General features: G+C 40.3%; 1 protein-coding gene across 4 annotated transcripts in view; it reads right to left on the minus strand.

Moving 5' to 3' along the window:
• Positions 1 to 21,856, minus strand: part of ULK4 (unc-51 like kinase 4) — a 488,957-nt gene that overhangs the window by 12,696 nt on the left and 454,405 nt on the right. For all 4 annotated transcript variants that reach the window (XM_072153427.1, XM_072153424.1, XM_072153426.1 and 1 more), the window contains one exon: positions 19,471 to 19,559. In XM_072153427.1, coding sequence (XP_072009528.1) covers positions 19,471 to 19,559 — 89 coding nt within the window. The remainder of the gene's footprint in view (positions 1 to 19,470; positions 19,560 to 21,856) is intronic.

Genomic DNA, 21,856 nt, shown 5'->3' on the forward strand with positions numbered 1-21,856 from the left:
ACCAACGCCAATGTGAAAGAGCCCAAAGTCTATGATCAGTGGTTGGGCTCTTGTGCAGTACCAGCCTCTGGTTCAGTAATTGGTGGAGAGATGGTTTTGGGTACAGCTTTGTCACCTTGGTCAGTTCCCCTTATACAGAATCCAGCTTGGTCGTTGAATTAACCTGCCTTCCTGCCATCTTTGTTTCTGTAGATTATCATACAGACAAGGCGCGCAGTGTGAGGTTAAAGAAACGTGTGGCAGTACATGTCTCATATTGTGAAAATGATTTGATTATTGAGCTGAGCTTATACTCTATAACTTAATTTAAAAATGCAAATAACTCTTGATAGAATAATTCAGTGTAATATTGGCCCTTTTCTCATTAAATGCACAGGCTACTTAAGACATGGAAAAGCAATTATAAGTAAGTCAAGGAAATGAAAAAAAAAACCTTGAGAAAAGAATAGCAAATGTGAGTAGACTGAACTCATAATGAGATTCAGGGATGCATCTTGTTCTACAAAAACTTATTTTTTTCTGACAATACTCAGCAGAACTTAGTGATTAACCCAGCCAGTGCTGGAGGGCTGCTCAGAGCCACGTGTGTTACCAGCCTATATCTCCGTACTGGATGGCCATTTCCTAATACATAATGAACAATGTATATTTTACAATTCTGGTAGGAGATGTAAAATGTTCTTAGTCTCTTGACCTCTACAGGATTTAAATATAAGGTACAATTTCATTAAAAAAAAAGGATTATTATATAAAAATAGCTAGAGCTCTCTGTGTGTATACAGGTATATATGTCTGTATGTATGCTAATGTGTAGTCATGGTAGAATAACACAGAAGATATATATATCCTAGTATTAAGATGCTCATACACAGATGATGATTCTCTAAACAGGGGGAGGGGGGAAGGACTCGGAGAGGCAGGGCTCCATAGCAGGATTCTGAATAGGGCCCCATTCACGCTTATAAAATATACATATTTGTATACACTCATTTATACACACATACAGCGCTATATACAGATGCACATTATATACAAACACATACATAACATTCACCAAATACATGTATAGCATATACACATCACAGATACACACACATAAACAGCATATATACATAACATGTATGTTATACACATATTATACTGTGCAATACAGCATAATATCCTCCATTCTTTAGTGTGTTAGGTTGGATGATGGGGTCCCTGAGCAGCTGCTATAGCTGCTACCCCTGTAGTCACGCCTCTGTCTCTAAACTGTACATTCTTTTAGGAGTGCCGCCTTTTTTATTTTTTGTATTGTTTAATCCTTTGCTATGCACCCACCTTTCGACCTGGTGCAGCTGAATTATTTATGGGATATAAACTGTGGATATGTACAGCGCATTTATAGCTGTTGGGGGTAAACCAGGATCGGGCAAACGTGGGCTGCCACACCCTTCAATTCTGTGGGTCTGCTGGAGATAGATTACACAAAAAGGCCCTTTTAGGACTGCCAAGGCAAAGAGCTAATCTATTTACAAATCTGTCCTGAGACAGGATAGAGCCTTATCGGTCAGGCCTAAAACCTAACTTTTATTAAGTCTATAGAAATAAAAAGTAGTAGGTAATTGCTCACACTATATTTTAAAATCCGCAGGTATGAGGCTACTATTTACCCTAGTGTCATTAGCAGTGCTGAGTATTCGCTCAGCCTATACATGTCTGAGCGGGTCTCTGCAGTGACCCTCCGCTATAGTGGCCTCAAACAAGTCAAATTTAAAAACCAGACAGTAGCCCCCCCGACATGTTTCGCTGGAAAACCAGCGTCATCAGGGGATCGGGGCTAATGAGGTAGGTTTGAATGTAGCTTGAATTTGGATGTAAGTCAGAACTGTATATTTTATTATTGTAACCCCGGCCAAACTTTTTTTGGTCTCTGTGACGATTGTATTTTAAAAATGTTGGATTCTCATAAGAACCAGTATTAGCAATAAATCTAGCGGTTATAACTGTTTATTAGAACCTAAGGCTAAAGTACAGAAAGTTACCAACATGCAAAGGTCCGTTTGTAACTACGGGTTGACTGTAAGTCGGGTGTTTTTAAGTAGAGGACCGCCTGTACTCCTTTAATGATCTAAAAAAAAATACAGTTTACAACGTGGTCTAAATGCATAACTTCAAGGTGCATGGATTTTTTTTGTAATAGCACAGAATAGAAAGAAAGAAGCCTCTCTATAATATAGTTAGACCTCTAGCCCTTTTACATCTTTACAGTAGTCCTCAAAATTGTCCTCAAGATTATTTTAGTGGATATACAAGCAGTTTTGTTTCTCCCTCTGTATCTGTGTATTATATATAGTGTATGTTTTATTAGCCTTATATAGTTAAACATTTAGTTACAGTCATAACGGTGAATGGTGATAAAATACCAACTGAGTTCATGGAAAGTCATCCTGAGGAATTCTATTACTACAGAGATAAATGAGGTGGTAGAAGGCTGCTACACATTCTAGGGATGATAAATTGTCTAAGGAGACACAACCTGCTACAGTTTCACTGAGGTCTTTTGTCTTACAGTGAAAAATAACTAGAAGCTAGTAGCGGGTCAGATGGGAGCTCTGGTAGATTATAATTAGGTCAGATGTGGCGGCAGCCTTAGGCCTATCCAAATTGCTGTAATCTGCTACAAACTTCTACAAGATAAATCAACAAGGCTTAAACGACAAGAACTTTAAGCAGACATTGTAACCAGCCAAGTCCCACATGTACACTGACCATACACAACTAAACTAACTAAACAGTCACATACCAAGTACAGCAGCCATCTATAGGAGATATGTTTATACCTCTACTATTTACAGCAATGTGGCTTTGGAGCGGTAAGTCCTGCACTGGTTCTTGTGTATATAGGATCAGCCAGGCTTGGGCCCCTTAGCATTAGCATAGGTTACCACTATGCTATCTATAACCTTGTGCAGTATCCAGTCCTACTGATGGCAGGACCTGTGTTAGATAGGGATTTCCACTATTCATGATGATTGCATCTCACAGGCAGCACAAAGTGGTATGAAGAAAGTTATGTGTCTCACAGTCTTATCTGCAAGATAACAAAGGTAATCCTGTTCCATAAAGAACAGAACAGATGAGAGACTGGTACATGGAATAGCATATTGGAGCTTATGGGAAATCTTAGTTTTGGTTTGAATTCCCCCTTCAATATACAAAAGGTCAGTACAGACCTGGCTTCCATGATCATTGTATTTGTAGCCAAAATGGTAACTATATATAACATGGGGGCATCCTTTATAACAGAAAGAAACCTAGACATTGATTCTTTACTATAAAAACAGTGAGACAATGGAAGCTGTCAGGGTGAAATGGTTGAAACTAGGCCTGGATGCCTTTCATAAGAGTAATAATACTACACTATTACATGGGGGAAATTGGCCTCTTCCTAATATAGAATTCTGCCTTCCCCTCGATCAACACAATGTAATGGTTAAGCCTTTTAGAGTTGTTTTAAAGGACACCTGTCATCAGGTCTGTGTCACTTGTCCTGTCACCTCTACCTGTTGGAGCAGCTCACAAGGATCCCATCCCAGCCTTTATCTAGTTATTTCATACATTATTCATTGTAAAATCATCTATTCTTTATTATGTAAATGAGGCTGGTCACATGGTCAGAGGCAGTGATGTCACCCCTGTTCCCCCTCCCCTCTCCTCCCCCTGCTCATGTCTGTGTGTCATGTATAATAAAGCATTGCTAGTGTGTGTGCTGCATCTGCTGACATGCTGCATCCTCCTAATATAAGGGTGAGAGACACAGACATCAGCTACACATGAATCTGACATGTTCTGCTGTAACATGGCTGCCTGGAGCTGCTGTATCCCTCCTAAACACACACACATACACACACAGGCTGCAGGGGGCATGGCCACCAGCACCAGGAAGCACATCATTATACAGCCTCACATCATTATACAGGCTGTCAGTCATGCACTGGGGGTGTGGCCACCAGCACTAGGAAGCACATCATTATACAGCCTCACACCATTATACAGGCTGTCAGTCATGCACTGGGGGTGTGGCTGTACCTCCCACTCATGAATAGAGTGGACAGCTTGAATATGCTAATGCTTCATTGGACATTTCACAGGTCATTTGCATACAGCTTTAGGACCTCATTGCTTAGGTTTACAGGCATGTAGGGGGACAATAAAGGGATAGAGGCAATGCTCTCTAATGGCAGTTTATGAAAATATATTTAGTTTAGGGGGGTTATTTTGCATGACGGGTTCTCTTTAACATATTAAATGCCTTTTATTCAAATGGAAAAAAAAAAACATCATGTGGAGCAATGTAATAATCCCGGATGTTTTTAAGTGGATTTCAATATGTAAAATTTATTTTGCCATCAAAGCACCTAAGTAGTGGTAAAAATACCCAAATCACTCTCATGTAGATGGGATATTGATTACACAAAGCTTTAAAGGGCAGAAAGTCAATTCCACATTGAACCCTACATATTACAGGCCAGTAGTATAGTGTACAAGGCACTCACTTAATAAGTAGGATGGCCGTCGTCCTGACTGCTACATTGTGAAATCCCATAGGTCAACCTTCCCTGCTGCAAACTTTTATACATCTGATGTACCGTAATCAGATTTAGCATAGTGCATATTGCTTTCCTTGAACAGCTGTTGGAGGGAGAATACTGCTGTGTGGGATGTGTGAAAATTGCTCATCTGGAAGCCCAGGTTCTGGATCTAAATGAGCAAGTTTCAAGGCTGCGGGCAATTGACAATATGGAGCGAAGTTTGCTGCTCCTGGAGCACAAACTCTCTGGCGAAGATGGGTGTGGGGAGGGAAGTATGGAGGTGCAGAGTGAGGGGGCAGCTAGTTGGGTAACATGTAGAAGGCGGGGTAGAGGGAAGAGTTGTAGGGAGTCTAGTCCTGATCTGGTGCACCCCAATAAGTTTGCCAGGCTGGCGGATGAGGGGGATATCAGCTCTGGGGTAGCAATGCTGCAGCAAGACATGGCCTCTAGCAACCAGGGGACTGTCTGCTCCAGTAAGAAGGGTAATGGGAGCACAGGCAAGGTCAGACAGGTGCTAGTAGTGGGAGATTCGATTATTAGGGGAACACACAGGGTAATCTGTCACAAAGACCGTGCATACCGAACAGTGTGTTGGTTGCCGGTTGCTCGGGTTCGGCATGTTGCGGATCGGGTTGACAGATTACTGGGAGGGGCTGGTGAGGAACCAGCAGTCATGGTCCACATTGGCACTAATGACAAAGTAAGAGGTAGGTGGAAGGTCCTTAAAAATGATTTCAGGGATTTAGGCCATAAGCTTAGGGCAAGGACCTCAAAGGTAGTTTTCTCCGAAATACTACCTGTACCACGTGCCACAACAGAAAGGCAGCGGAAGATCAGGGAGGTAAATAAGTGGCTCAAAAGTTGGTGTAGGAAGGGGGGTTTTGGGTTCATGGAGAACTGGGCTGACTTTTCTGTCGGCTACAGGCTCTACAGTAGGGATGGGCTGCACCTCAATGGGGAGGGTGCAGCTGTTTTGGGGGAAAAATGGCTAGAAGGTTGGAGGAGTGTTTAAACTAGAGACCTGGGGGGAGGGCAACTACACTTGTGCAGGGCATAAAGACAGTGTAGATAGAGAGCTGGGAAGAGTCATAGTCCATGGGGGAGGAAGGGGGGCTGGAATAAGATTGGGGAATAAGAACAAAATAAATAGGGATAGGGAAAACCATATAAAGTGTATGTACACAAATGCCAGAAGCCTCACAAACAAAATGGAGAAACTGGAACTCTTGATGTTGGAGAGGAAATGATATAGTGGGTATCAGCGAGACATGGCTGGACAGTAGCTATGACTGGGCTGTTACTATAGATGGTTATAGTCTTTTTAGAAAGGATCGTATAAATAAAAAAAAGGGGGAGGGGTTTGTATATATGTGAATTCTTGCCTCAAGCGAGATGACATCAGTAAGGCAAATACAAATGTGGAGTCCCTATGGGTGGAGATAAGAGGAGGGAAAAATAAAATATTACTAGGGGTTTGTTATAAGGCTCCAAATATAATGGAGGCAGCAGAGGAAATGCTGATAAGTGAAATGGATGCGGCTTAAGCATGGTGAAGTACTTACCATGGGGGACTTCAATTACCCAGATATTGACTGGGGGGCAGAAACCTGCAGGTTCTTGTCAACAACAAAAGACAATTACCTGTCGCAACTAGTCCTGGAGCCAACAAGAGGGGGGGGCACTGCTGGACCTTATCCTTACCAACAGACCTGATAGGATATCAAAACTACAGGTTGGGGGGAACCTGGGGAATAGTGATCATAATATCATTGATTTTGTATTACGCTTTACTAAGAGCATTAGGGAAGGGGCAACCAACACTCTAAACTTCAGGAGGGCAAATTTTCAGCAACTAAGGGAAGACCTTGAAGGCATAGACTGGGATAATGTTCTCAAAGACAAAAGCCCCCCCAAAAATTGGACTTTTTCTCATATATTCTGAAAAAGTTCTGCGAGAAACACATACACAAACACATACAACTAGTCTTGTAAGGAAAGCAATAAGCGAGAAAGATAAGTCGTTTAAGGTGCTAAAACGTGAAGGTAGTGATGAGGCATTACAGGATTATAGAGAGAAAAATAAATCCTGTAAAAAGCAGATAAAGGCCGTAAAAATAGAGACTGAGAGAAATATTGCCAAGGAGAGCAAAAATAATCCCAAATTATTTTTCAAGTATATAAATGATAAGAAACTAAAAACAGAGAGTGTAGGTCCCCTTAGAAATAACATGGGGGTCATGGTGGAAGGAGATGAGGAAAGGGCCAATCTACTGAATGTCGCCTTCTCAACTGTCTTTACCCAGGAAAATCCCCTGGTGGAAGACACAATGAGGAATAATGTAAATTCTTTTTAGAATGACAACAGTTTAACCCAGGAAGAGGTACGGCGCCCCCTCACAACCACTAAGATAGATAAATCACCGGGGCCAGATGGCATGCACCCCCGGGTTCTGCATGAACTATGTACCGTGATAGACAGATCGTTATTTTTAATATTTGAAGATTCACTGAGGACTGGTTATGTTCCACAGGACTGGCGCATAGAAAATGTGGTACCAATATACAAAAAAGGATCAAAAAGCGATCCTGGAAACTACAGACCCGTGAGTCTAACTTCTGTGGTGGGGAAAATATTTGAGGGGTTTGTTAGAGATGCTATCCTGGAGTATCTCACTGTGTACAACCTTATAACCCAGCGTCAGCATGGGTTTATGAGAGATCGGTCCTGTCAGACTAATCTGATTGGTTTCTACGAGGAGGTAAGTTCAAATTGGACCTGGGGGACACTGTGGATGTTGTATATCTGGACTTTTCAAAGGCATTTGACACCATGCCACATAAAAGGTTGGTATATAAAATGAGACTGCTGGGAATAGGAGAAAATCTGTGTATATGGGTAAGTAATTGGCTTAATGATAGAAAACAGAGGGTCGTCATTAATGGCACATTCTCAGATTGGGTTGACGTTACCAGTGGAGTGCCACAGGGGTCAGTATTGGGGACACTTCTTTTTAATGTTTTTATTAATGACCTTGTAGTGGGTTTACACAGTCAAGTTTCAATATTTACAGATGATACTAAGCTGTGTAAAGTAATAAATACTGAGGTAGATAGTTTAGCATTACAGAGGGATTTGTGGAAGCTTGAGGAGTGGGCAGAGAAATGGTTGATGAGGTTTAATGTAGATAAATGTAAAGTTATGCACTTGGGTCAGGGAAACAAAAAGTATAATTATGTTCTAAACAGTCAATTACTTGGTAAAACTGGAGCTGAAAAGGACTTGGGGGTATTGGTGGATGGTAAACTTAATTTTAGTGACCAGAGCCAGGCGGCTGCTGCTAAAGCAAATAAAATTATGGGATGTATCAAGAGAGGAATAGATTCTCATGATAAAGACATAGTTTTGCTCTTATACAAATCCCTGATCAGACCACACATGGAATATTGTGTACAGTTTTGGGCACCAATGTATAAAAAGGATATAGTACAGCTGGAACGGGTGCAGAGGAGAGCAACCAGGATTATTAGGGGAATGGGGGGATTAGAATACACTGACAGATTACAAAATTTGGGATTATTCAGTTTAGAAAAAAAAACGACTAAGGTGAGACCTCATTACAATGTACAAATACCTGAATGGACAGTACAAGGATCTCTCGAAAGATCTCTTTATACCTAGGCCTGTGACCAGGACAAGGAGGCATCCTCTGCGCTTAGAGGAGAGGTGAATTTACCATCACCATAGCCAGGGATTCTTTACTGTAAGAGCAGTGAGACTATGGAACTCTCTGCTGCAGGAGGTTGTTATGGTGGACTCTATGTACATGTAAGAGAGGCCTGGATGCCTTTCTGGAGAGAAAAAATATCACGGGTTAAGGGGATAAAACATTTATTTAATTCTTAAAGGTTGGACTTGATGGACTTGTGTCTTTTTCCAGCCTTATATACTATGATAGTAGCTCTTTTCTAACAATTTTTTTTACAAAGAAATACCGTAATCAAAATTTTGAGTAGAAGCTCTTTCATTTTTTATAAGCAAAGTGTAGTTTTTCAGACACAAACAATACTTTGCATTATTACTACTAGAAATTTTAGAAGAAGTTTGGATAATGACCAAGATGTAACTGGAGTCAAGTCAATAAATTCAGGTACCAGGAGGTTCCGTTCTAAATGCCTCAAAGGAGTTGGACCAGATAAAAACAATATGGCTTCATTTTTCCAAATACTGTCTACATTGCAAGTGCTATATTGTAGCTAACCCTTATTTACTGATAAAACCCATGTCCTGTTAATTCTGATAAAACATTCTGTATACCATTATGTATAGGAGGAGATTTATGGATGCTTCTTCTCTACTTTTTTGGCATAGAAGCTGTGAAATAATTGCTGACGGAGCACACTTTCTAAAAACCAGTGAACATTGGATGATACACTACAATAGGTCAGACCTGGGGTAGTTTTGTCTAAGCCTCATGATGTATCTGCCATGGCTGCCGGAGGCAAGGTTTTATCATTTACCAGCGCATGGCGTGCCAGCGTATTGTAAACCTCCCCCATAGTACATCAGGATGTGGACAGTCAGGCACATAATATGCCACTTACCTGAAAAGAAAAAAGATGGCACCGAGAAGCTGGCGGATGCAGTGTGATACTCTGGGCAATGTTGAGCTTGGAATCCTTTTATAGTGCATGTTATGATGATAAATACCATATACCTAAAGACAGCTGCAGTTACGGTACACCCCTTCATGATACCAGTCTTCTATAATGGCAGTCACCACTTCAAAGAGTAATTATACCCCACTGAAATGTGAGGGGTCAGAGGATCTGAATATTGAGCATTATAAAACCTAAACAATCCCTGTTTCCTTAAAAGCACATTATGAGCCAAGGTTCAGACAACTTTATTCTACTGTGTGCGGCAAGATTTCTGGAATCCTAAACACAGACAATATACAAAAAAGTATTCCTTCCTCACATTTTATGATTGTTTTACAGTCATATAAAAATTCTACCCCTCTGCTCTATCTGATGTAAGGCAAAAAGATCATAAATCAAGATTCTGGCTATAGAGACGATCAGCAGAATTTTAACTGAGCTCTTTTCTGTAGGTTTTTTTTTAGAACACTGTTGCTTTAGGATTATACATAACAGGCTGCAGACTGCTAACTATTGTAGGAAACAATAGTTCTTGTTTGCTTAAGATTCAATTATTTTAGAGATCTTTTAGGTCTATTTTGAGTTTATGGGACAGGAATGGAAGCCAAAGTCAGAGCTTACAGATAATAGTAACTACTATATTTGGGATATGAACAGTTATGTCCTACTACTTACACTCTTCAACATACGGTGCAAGCAGTAATGTTATCTGCCACTTTTACCTGTAGGCTCTATTGTGCAAGGCTATCAAAATAGTTTTCTTTTGATAGCTCCTTGTCCTTTACTGCACAGTTTCACATTGATTTTCTACTTTAAGTGAAGCATCTGTTAAAACTGCACACAAGTTGTCTTGGTCTTCTTTAAACACTGACTTGCTTAAATGATAACTTTAAGTGATTTGGGTCGACAAACTGGGGAAAGACTGAACCCAAAGTGAGTAAAGAAGTCAGTGAAAAGTGATGGAAGAAGTGTTATGGTTTGGGGAATGTTTTCTGCAGAAGGAGTTGGACCTCTCATACAGCTACAGGACAACTGTGTGTAATTGTGAGTAAATGCAAGTGTGTAACATAACCTTCTTCGATAACACGTGGTTCCTTTTCTGCATTCATTATTCAATCAGCAAGAAATTTTCATGCTGTCAAAATAGGTAAAGCAGTTCCTTGAAACAGAAAACATTGAAAAAAAAATAAACGGCCAGCCAGTCCTAATCTAAAGTCAATAGAAAACCTCCGAAAACCCAAAACTGTGGAAGAGACTGGAAAAAGACTGGACAAAAATCACACCAGAGCACTGTGGGAGACTTGAGATGTCCTGTGGCCACACATTTACTGAAGTCATTCAAAGCAAACACCTGTACACTTCCTACTGCTTGGTGACTGTTTTTTATTATTTTTTTTATTTTTGCAAAAGAAAGGTTTTATGTTCATGTACTTTGTTTTTTTTTCTGTAAATCCCTGTGCTAGTGGTATGGACTACCTTTTATTTCTGAAAAAATCAAGAGATCATACATTGTTATCTAATTTCGATCTCTGGTGTATAAAGATCTATAAAATATATGTTTTTTGGAAAGTGTAAAAAAAAACGGTGAAGTAATAGGTGTTGACCATCAGAGTAGAAGCAGGAGATTTAACACTTGAATAATGACTTTTTTTTTCTAACATGAAAATTCCATAATTTTATGCTTATTCTGAAAATCCTTTCCTACTGCCAATGCCCATCTATTTTGTACTTCCATTTTTCACTCTTCAATCCATTATTTTTTTTGTGTATAGAGCTGTATAATGGCTGCTTTTCCGTGCAACAAAGTGTACACCCTAGTGGGAAAAAAACACCTTCTGGTGCTCCTCGTGGCTCCTCTAAGTATTTTTCTTCACTGGAGCAGTGTGCCCCTGGGGCCGTCGCCCGACCCGCTCGGTGGAAGAATAAGGCCTGGATATGGCAAGTTGCTTTATATCATGTCTCCAATACATAATAAAAAATTACATAAAGTGGCCAACCCCAAAATTCCCCCTGCCAAGTCCTTTTTGGAATAGAATTTAGCTATAACCTGTGACAAGCTTTATAATTCTTGTGCAGGTTATATTAAATTTGGCAAGCCGAGGCCACCATTATTTTTGTTTTTTGTATTTTTATTTGTAAAAGGTGTAGATACGTTTTACCTAGTGTCTGCCAAATACTCATATGACTCAGAAGAAAAAGATTTCTAAATCAATCTTCTAATTTTAGCTCTCTGATGTCATTTGAGAAAAATGTACTACTAAACCTTGCAGGACCATTTTGTCTGTACACCTAGCTTCCTTTATTGGCTTCTGCATTACACCACAATACATAAAGTATTCAGACCACTTTACATTTTTCACAGTTTCATTGCAGCCAATTGGTAAGATTAATAACGTTTTTTCTTTTTTGCTCTTTTATGTACAATCTGCACCCCATCTTAACAGACAAAAAACAAAAATGTAGATATTTTTGCTAATAATAATAACAATCTTTATTTCTATAGCATTATCATATTCTGTAGCGCTCATAGAGGACAAATAAAATTAAACAGTACACAGTAAAAACAGTCATATGGAACAATAGGAGTGAGGGCCCTGCTCGCAAGAGCTTGGATTCTATGAGGAGGAAGGGGGTGACACATAAAGTATAAGAACTTGTATGGTGTCCAGCCATTCTTTATAAGGTAACATAGTAAAAATTATTTATTTATTTATTTATTTATTTATTAAATAAAGATACTACTGCTTGAACAAGAAAAATGTAAATTCTTAGGGTGGCCAGTTCTGGAAGAGTTGTGGTCATTGCAAACTTATTCCATTTAAGGATTATGGAGGCTACTGAGCTCTGATGAGCCTTCATAGCTGCAGAAATTGTAACCTTCTCCAGATCTGTGCCAAAATTCTGAGCTCCTTAGGCAGTTCCTTAGACCTTGTGATTCTCATGTGCTCTAAGATGCAGTGTGAGCTGTGAGGTCTTAAATAGACAAGTTCCTTTCCTAATCAAGTCCAATCAGATTAATTAAACACAGCTTGACTATAACGAAGGAGAAACATCTCAAGAAGGATAAGAAGGAAATGGATAACATGCAAGTTAAAAATAAGCGCCACAGCAAGGGTCTGAATACATATGACCATGTGATATTTCAGTTTTTATTGTTTAATAAATTAACAAATATATCTACATTTCTTGTTTTTTCAAGATGGGGTGCAGAGTGTACATAAATGAGTAAAAAAATTACTTTTTTATCTTACCAATTGGCTGCAATGAAACAAAGAGTTAAAAATGTAAAGGGACCTGAATACTTTCCATAACCACTGTATTTATTGACCCCACTGAACTTGTTGAAAAGTAGAAATAAATATGTACTAATCAGAGTTCTTGGCATTGTAAATATGTTAAATCACTCCTATCTGTACCAAAATGGATACACTATTTTCTATACAGAACCATGAACTTATGGGCTAGCAGTGAACAAAAGGCCACTATGTGAGTCAAAGCATAGAGAAAATAAATAAGTTGTGTAATTCTGCAGCCTCCCACACCACAGTAAGGATCAAAGCAAAGCGGCAAGGTGGGGGAAGGGGGAAGCAGAGCCATCCAGGAAAAGGGTGGATAGAGGAGGAGGGGAGGCAATATGAGAAGCTTGTAGTGTGGATTGGACATTGATACACAAATCAAAAGGGAAGACAAAGAGATTATTTGAACTTGTAATAAGAGTTGTGAGGACTTATGGCTGGTATACCATATGTCACAGGCCATGCTGGCTGGATTATATTCAGTAATGGCTGTAAGATCTCAGGACTGCATATTTCGCTGTGCACAATACAGGGCTAGGATCAGACATGCTGCTTGTATTGCAGTTTTGCAGCTGCTGTATTTGCAGCACTAGGCAGTTGTGAAATGTTTTGTGAATGGGAATATTAAGAATTCCTCTTTGCTATGTTCTCCTGTGCAGTCAGTCTAAAGTAATTCAGTATTTTTAAGGTGTACCCATAAGGACCTCACTGCTGAATTTTCTACACAATAAGGGTCAGATTTTGCAACCAGAAGGAGCTTTACACAGGTTGCACATAAGCGAGTCTGAACCAACACATTCACTGGGCCGCATTTATTGAAGAGTTTTCTGTATAACGCTGCACTAGAAAAAACGTACTAAGTGCTTGTACATGTATTTAGAAAGTATCCCCGAAAGTAGGTCGCAGCTCCACTATACGGCACATTTGTTACCACAAATTGACAGAAGTGTGTCGCACGGTCTATATTAAAGGTGCACCCCCAAAAAGTTGGTGTATTCTGTCGGGACAGTGCAGGGGGCACCAGATTCATGAAGAACGTGCACATAGCGCAGTTTGCATTGTTTTTGATAAATGTGGGCCAGTGTGTGTTTGTCAATGGAGAGCTGAACTGACATACAGGGGCACATTTACTTACCCAGCCGCTGGAGTTCACTGAAAGTGCATTGTCCGACGATAATGCAGTGTGCTGCGATTCACTAAGATCGTGGGCCCGATATCCTTCCCCGCTCAGGTCCAAAAGACAGAGTTCACCATCTTTTAAGTAGTGCATGTAAGTGCTTGGGCTTGCGACACAAATTGAAAGTAAAATCCCACGTCCAGTCCGAATCAGTCCGGATCGTCTGACGGCACGCTCCCCAATTCGTGTCGCATGGAAGCCAGCGCAGCTGCACCAAAAAATTATCACGTGTGCCAAAATCCCAGCGCAGACACCTGTTAAATACCTGTACAAGTCGTGCAATCCCCGAAAAAGGTGCACAGTTCTACAAAAGTGAGCAGCGTGACCCTAAGTAAATGAGCCCAACTGAGTTCACTAGTGTTTTCCCCAGATAATCTGGAAGTCAAACACAGCAAATTTGTTGGATCAAACCTATGTGCAACCTGCCTGGATTTTTTTTAGATTCTGTCTCTCACAGTTGAAGTTTACCTACAATAAAAATTACAGACCTCTCCATTCTTTGTAGGTAGGGAAAACTTGTAAAATCGGCATGGGATCACTTATTTTCCCAACTGTATTTTAAGGACAATTAATGTCTATTAACCTCTTAATAACATATACCTGTGCATAAGAGCAGGTGTCTGCTGTGGTATACTGCAAATGCAAGCACTTAAAGTGGTTTTCCAGGAAGATGAACGTCTGACACAAAAACCCATAGTGCTATAAATAAATATTTATGGCTGTTTTAAAGTAGACACTGTTATCTCCAAGATGGCTGACACAGGACACTACAATTCCCATGAGAACTCAGTTCTCAATAACAGTTTCTCCCTCTCATGCACTGCTCCCACTGTTCTACCAGACTGTCCTATATCAGTATACCTGCCATGATCTGATTGCTTCCATGAACATCATATTCCAGTCCCCTCCATGTAAAAACCATCTCTCCCCTTCAACATACAGTCTGCTTTCTTCCACTAACAGTGTCATACCTGGCTACCTGTACACAACTTTATGTAGCTAAGCAGAAATACCATGCATTACCTGTTTATGGAAGAAAGCAGAAATGTTTTTCAAATGCAAGACAACCGCTTTAAATCCACAACCAAGCAAAGTAAGAAAAAAAATCACCTGCCAACATACACACCTTCACTTTTCTGACCTATCAGGACATATATCTGAGGCTTCTCAGCTCCTGACAATGGCTCAGCCCACTAATTGTGATAGGCCCTGCCCCCTCAGTGACATAAAACCCGCTGCAAGTAACCAAAGTCAGCCAAATATAGTGATAATCACATGACCTGCCTAGGCAGATGCAGGAAAGGTGTTGTGGACATGTGACAAGCAGCCATCTTCAGACATGTGTCTGTTCCAATGGGAGAAAATCAATGGACTGAGGGGAGCAACATTTTAAATAACAACAACTAGTTACATATTATCTTATATTTTAATGACCCATTTGAATATTAATTATGCTTATACCTGGAATACCATTCAACTACCAATTCCGATTATGGCACAGTTATCCTGGCACCTAAAGAGTCATGCTGTAAAAGATAAGCAGTATATGCACAATATACTGTAATACAATTGTATTGTATGCCTGTAGTAAAGCAAAAATACAATAAAAAAGTTCTAATTTCCCACTTTTCCCAGAACACATATATAAACAAATAAAATCATACATTTTAGGTATTTTAGGTTTCCATAATGGTATTAATAGTAATATCAGCAGAAATTATAACTTACACAGCTCCACATGCCAAAGTATAAAAAGTTATGGGTGTTAGAATATTTTATAAGATTTTTTTGAGCTACTATTTTTCAGTTACTAAGATGCAACACCCCTGCCAACATATAAGGAAGGGAGTAGTTGCGAATAAGACCCTCTACCTGTCAGGATCCATCTGGTGAGTTTGATCAACTCACCTAAGGGATAATGCAGGGAGATCTGAGGTAATTACCAGCTGTAGCCTCTGCCTTGACAGGTAATAGTTAAGTGGGTGTAAGTTATTAACCAATAATATGGCTGTATTGTAAACTGGAATGTGATTGGAGAGGTGCTACCAGGGAGATAAAACCCCTAGCCATCAAGAGCACAGGCCTCTTGAGCCTCATGCTCCTTCTCAGGAGCCTGCTCTTTAGAATCTACCAGCAGTCCAGACCACTTGGTCTGAGTGAAGAGAGAGACAGTGTTTAGGACACCTTCAGTACTGACACTTAACCTAATCCCAGGACCGGAGTCAGGAGACTGTAATCCAGAGCTGTAGCTTTCACAGTTTGGACACAGCTCCATCGAAAATTCTCCCAGCCTGCATCTACTACCAGGCTGGTGCACTATTCCTGAGGACCACTCTTCACGACCACTCCAGTACCAGAATCTACTGTGAACCGTTTAGGCCCATTGCCTGCGACTTGTTGTTCAATTAAGAACCGTGAGTTGATTTGCACAATATTGCCTTCGTCTGATCCCTTGATACAGCTGCTTACCATCACAGGCTTCCCCATCCATTATCCAGGGACCTATCTTAGCTAGCTGTAGGTCAGCCCCCCCCCCCGGTCCCACCAGCGTGCCCTAGGGCGCAATTGCCAGCCACTCTGGTATTCTGGGCCCGGCTCTCTCCAGGCCCCAAGAAAAGGCTGGGGACCAGTGGGGGATGTTGCAAAGGCATAGCAAAACTATATTTATTTGGTATCTTTGTAATTGCTGGGGGTTTTTTTTGTCATTTCTACCACACTATTTGATTTTTTTTCAGTACACTGAATTTTGTATTAAATGGTGCCACTAGTCGGAGCATCTTCTGTGTAGTGCATCAATGCAAGGCACAGAACACAGGTGATACAGAGGAGACTGTACAGTTTTCAGATCTTATCTGGTTGCTATGGATCAGTACAGGTACATTTAAGGCTGTTTTCACTTTGAGTTCTGTGAACACATTCAAAGTGTATGCCATGAAAGATCCTCCTGTACACACTGAAAGTGTCCATAGACATATAGTGGCAGGCGGAGGTTTCCTTATTTCTTCTGTCTGCTTGGTACACGTTACATCCAGCAGAAAAACTCAGTGGAAGCCATTAGCAGCTATGGGGGAGGGTGACACAGTATGGCATCCATCCTCGGCCTCTGCTCGGGGTAGACTGTCGATGTAGTGAAACCCTAAACAACTGCATTCAAAAGGTAGGAGCTTAATTTGAGGATATCTCCAACTTTATAAGCATGCAATGGGATACCCTGCCGCCCTCTGATCGCACTGACTCCTTACAATGGAAGGACAAAACGGGAAATGAATGTAGCCTAACGCTGCAGACAAACCTGTGTATGAGACACTTTATCAGCCATGACAGATATCTTGCTACCACCAAATCATGATGTCCTGCTCACTGTTTCTCATACGGACTGTAGTCTGTGTGCAATGACTTCCTAGATGAAGCTTTCTGTGGTGGCCAACAGTGGAAAATATTAAAAATGATACTATCATTATTAATATTTCCTAAAATGTGTAAAGCAACAATTTGCAACAAAAGTCAGCAAATTATTAAAACAATTCATAACAGCTCTGTTAATTAATTTAAGGATTTAAGTTTTTTTTTTCTTTTGTTCTGAAAAACTGTATCCTACAGTTTTGCCTTTACGCTTTTATGTCTACATCCTACAAATGCCAATACATTTGGTGGGTTAGCAAGAAGGAAACAAATGTCAATGTGAGGAAGTAGAACTGAAGGATCGTGTTACATACCATCTGTTGGTAGTCTGCAGCCATTAGAACTCATAGATGCAAACATTATTATTCTACAAAGTTTTTTTTGTCATTTGTATAAGGTGATTAGGAACAGTCAAAAATAGGATTCAAAGGTGGGTGTAAAAGGTGCTATACAGTTAAACTGGAGTCTATGAGCAATCTCATTATCGCATCTTCCCTTTCCTTAGATTACACATAAAAGTGAAAAAAAGTAAATGCATTAGATATTAACTGTTAAAATCTAAAAATAATCATGCCATATGTTAAAATGTATAGATTACACAGCTTTTATTAAAAAAATATCAATACTTATAGTGTCAAGATATAACAAAAAAAGTTTACTTTTTTAAATCACTTTCTTAACGTTAAAGCATTATAAAACTATCTCCATAATTGTACTAACTGGCAAAGAAAGGTAATTTTGACTGCACAAAGAACCCCAAAAAAGAACGTAATAAAAAACACCAGTTCTATTTTGTTTAAGAACATTTCGTATTCATTGCTTGAAATATTTAAAGGCACCAATAGGAAGTTCCCAAAAGTTATGACTTTTGGAAGGCACAAAGTAATAAATAATGAAGTTTTAACCCTCTATCCCTACACCAAATGTTCCAATAAGTGATCAGAAAAAGTTATGCGTGCCAAAATGGTACCACTGAAAAGGACAACTCAACATGTAAAAAATAAGTCCCAAAACAGCTCTGTCAACCAAAAAATATAAAAGTTGTGTCTCTGAAAAGATGGCGATTCGAAAAAAAAATTAGGTTTTCTCTATGTTAGTTTTTCTTCAGTAAAATTGTAAAAATATATAAAAAAATATATAAATTAGGTATCCCCGTAATCGTAGTGATCCATAAAATAAAGTTAACATAGTAATTTTAGTGTACCGTGGCAATGCATAATCTGCTCTGAATGGCTCAGCTTCCCTTCCATGCCCTGGCATGTGCCCATACAGCAGGTTACCACCACATATGGGGTATTGTTATACTCAGGAGAGATTGGGTATCAAACTTTGTGGAGCGTTTTAGTATTTTATCGACTTACAATGTGTAAATAGTTTGAAAAACACATTCATTTAACAAAAAAATGTTAAATTTCAAATTGCACACGTTTGCGATTTAGTTTCAACTCCTGTAAAACAATTAAAGTGTTAACAAACTTCATAAAAGTTCATACATTGAGGGGTGTAGTTTGTATATGGGGTTTTACTTTTATTTAGGCCTCTCAAAGTGACTTGAAACCTGAGCAGGTCCCTCAATAGCAGGATTTTGCGGTTTTTATGAAAATGTGCAAAATCGCAACTAACGTTCAAAGCCCCATAACATCCTACAAAAACAAGGCGATGCCTAAAAAAACATGTCAACATAAAGTAGACATTTGGTTAATGTTAGTTATCAAATATTTTTGCTGTTATGAGTCTGTGTTGAAAAAGTAGAACATTTTGAATTTCAAAAATTGTGAATTTTTTTCATAAATAAACGCAAAACATACCAGCAACATTTTTCAGCTAACATGAAGAACAAAGTGTCACGAAAAAACAATTTTAAAATCACTTTGATATGTTGAAGCGTTCCGAAGTTATAATCACTTATAGTGACACAGGGCAGATATGAAAAAATGGGCTGTATCAGGAAGGTGGAAAGTGGCTTCGGCGGTCAGGGGTTAAAGGTTTTAGTACTACACATAACCTAACAATAGGATAGACCAGATATCAAGCTTCTTTCTTTTTAGCTAAAATATATCTAGAAATGGCTAAAGACCATGTTAGAGAAGAGGACAACTCAAGGTCTTGCATATCCTGGTGATATTGTGATATCAGATTTCGCCTTCTGCTGCTATCTAGCAAATCTCTCCTAAATATCAATCAAAGATGAAAAGTAATAAAGTCCTTTCAATCATGGAAAACGTTCCGTTTCAAAGCAAGTTGCCTACATATGGTCTGTGAAGTCTAATACTGTTACAATGAAACCAATTACAAACCGAATTAATGTCTAAAATGGAGCAGTTTAAGACATGGAAACTCCTGTTTGCCTCAGGGAACTCACCTGGGATCCTGAGTGAGCCTCTCAAGGGTGCGGAGAAGGAGCTCCCCGTCATTCTTCATACTGTCTAAATGCTTCTCGTTTGATGTTACCTGGGATGGAATGAAACCAATATCAATGCACAAGATTTTGTGAAAACGGGCACAGCATATGATAGTTAATATCTGGAGGGATATTTAGGTTATACAGTAGCCGCCCTCCATAGTGTAAGGTCTTTTATTCATGAAATAGATAGAAAATAAAACACTTTCTAATAAAGTGAAACCTCCCCAAATGACCACAATTTACCGATGTAAAAATATCACTATAAATATGTAATAAACTTGGGGGCATTGTAGATGCATGTATATATAAATATTAATTAGGCAGAACTATATATTAATTAGTTGAATAGGGCACACTAGAGATTAATAATTTATAAATGGACATTCATTTGAAGAATTTATAAAGTGGATGAATAACATCATTTATCAAAGCACTGTGTAAAAATACATTTTTATTGGGGGCAATGTATAAAAAATGAATCTTTAGTGGGGGCACTGTAAAAAAATAGTTAATGATAAGGGCACTATATACAGTATAATTTTAATAGAGACACAATTATAGGGATATGAAATGTAATCTAAAGTATGGTGGGTACAGTATGTTTTATTTTCAGGGGGTATACCGTATATATTCTAGTATAAGCCGACCCGAGTATAAGCCGAGACCCCCAATTTTACCACCTGAAACTGGGAAAACCTATTGACTCAAGTATAAGCCGAGGGTGTTAATGCATTGATCACAACAGCCCCCCCCCCCGGTATATAGCCAGGAAGCCTCCAGTAGTATATAGCCAGCAAGTCCCCAGTAGTATACAGCCAGCCCAGCCTGCCCCCAGTAGTATACAGCCAGCCCAGCCTGCCCCCAGTAGTTTACAGGCAGCCCAGCCTGCCCCCAGTAGTATACAGCCAGCCCAGCCTGCCCCCTGTAGTATACAGCCAGCCCAGCCTGCCCCCAGTAGTATACAGCCAGCCCAGCCTGCCCCCTGTAGTATACAGCCAGCCCAGCCTGCCCCCTGTAGTATACAGCCAGCCCAGCCTGCCCCCTGTAGTATACAGCCAGCCCAGCCTACCCCCAGTAGTATACAGCCAGCCCAGCCTACCCCCAGTAGTATACAGCCAGCCCAGCCTGCCCCCTGGAGTATACAGCCAGCCCAGCCTGCCCCCTGGAGTATACAGCCAGCCCAGCCTGCCCCCTGGAGTATACAGCCAGCCCAGCCTGCCCCCTGTAGTATACAGCCAGCCCAGCCTGCCCCCAGTAGTATACAGCCAGCCCAGCCTGCCCCCAGTAGTATACAGCCAGCCCAGCCTGCCCCCAGTAGTATAAAGCCAGCCCAGCCTGCCCCCTGTAGTATACAGCCAGCCCAGCCTGCCCCCAGTAGTATACAGCACAGCCCAGCCTGCCCCGATGCGCAGCGCTGCTCCCCCGATGTCAGCGCAGGTCCTCTTTTGGATTCTGCGCCCGTCTTCTGTCTTCGTTAAGATCCTGCTGGGCACCGCTATGCCCTTTCCGGCCGGCAGGCACATAGTATGACGCGGCCACTGCTGACATCATACTATGCGCCCGCCGGGAGAAAAACATGGCGGCGCCCAGCAGGATGTTAACGAAGAAAGAAGACAGAAAAGGAGCCGCAATGACATCAGGGACACCGGAGGGTGAGTATATGTTTTTTTTTTAAGCATTGACTCATGTATATTGACTCATGTATAAGCCGAGTTGAGGATTTTCAGCACATTTTTTTGTGCTGAAAAACTCGGCTTATACATGAATATATACGGTAGCTTATGTATTGATATGTATTGATGGGTTTACAGTGTATAATTGAATTATGTGGAGGTCAGCTGTGCTGTTAGGGGTATTTCTAATATATGCAGGGGCATAGTTGTTTCAGACGACACTATAATTTAAGTCACTGTGTTATTTATTAGGTGGGGCAGTGTGGACATCTGCTGCAAGACATCTAGATTCTGCAGCTTTGGAAATCTGCATCAAAATCAATCATGATAAACAAGGGACACTTACTTATAGATCTACGCCCTGTGACAGTGGTAATTTACCTATATTTGTTATCTATGGCCTTCACCCTTCTAAAATCAACTTTTAGAATCATGTTTATGAGCCTAAAGGGTTTTTCTAGAGCCCCTCAGTGCTGCCACTTCACAGGTTGTTACAATGAGTAGGGGAGGTCTCCCCTTCCCCTGCAGTTCCTGCTGCTGTTAAATTACACAGGCAGAGGGAGAAAGCATGGTTTTGGGTGAGACATGCTCTGCATAATTTTAAAAGTTGTTTTATAAGGAAGGACGCCATGAATAATAAATATAAGGAAATTACCACAGTCACGGTGCCT

The sequence above is a fragment of the Engystomops pustulosus genome, chromosome 5 (assembly GCF_040894005.1).
Source record: "Engystomops pustulosus chromosome 5, aEngPut4.maternal, whole genome shotgun sequence".
Lineage (NCBI taxonomy): Eukaryota > Metazoa > Chordata > Amphibia > Anura > Leptodactylidae > Engystomops > Engystomops pustulosus.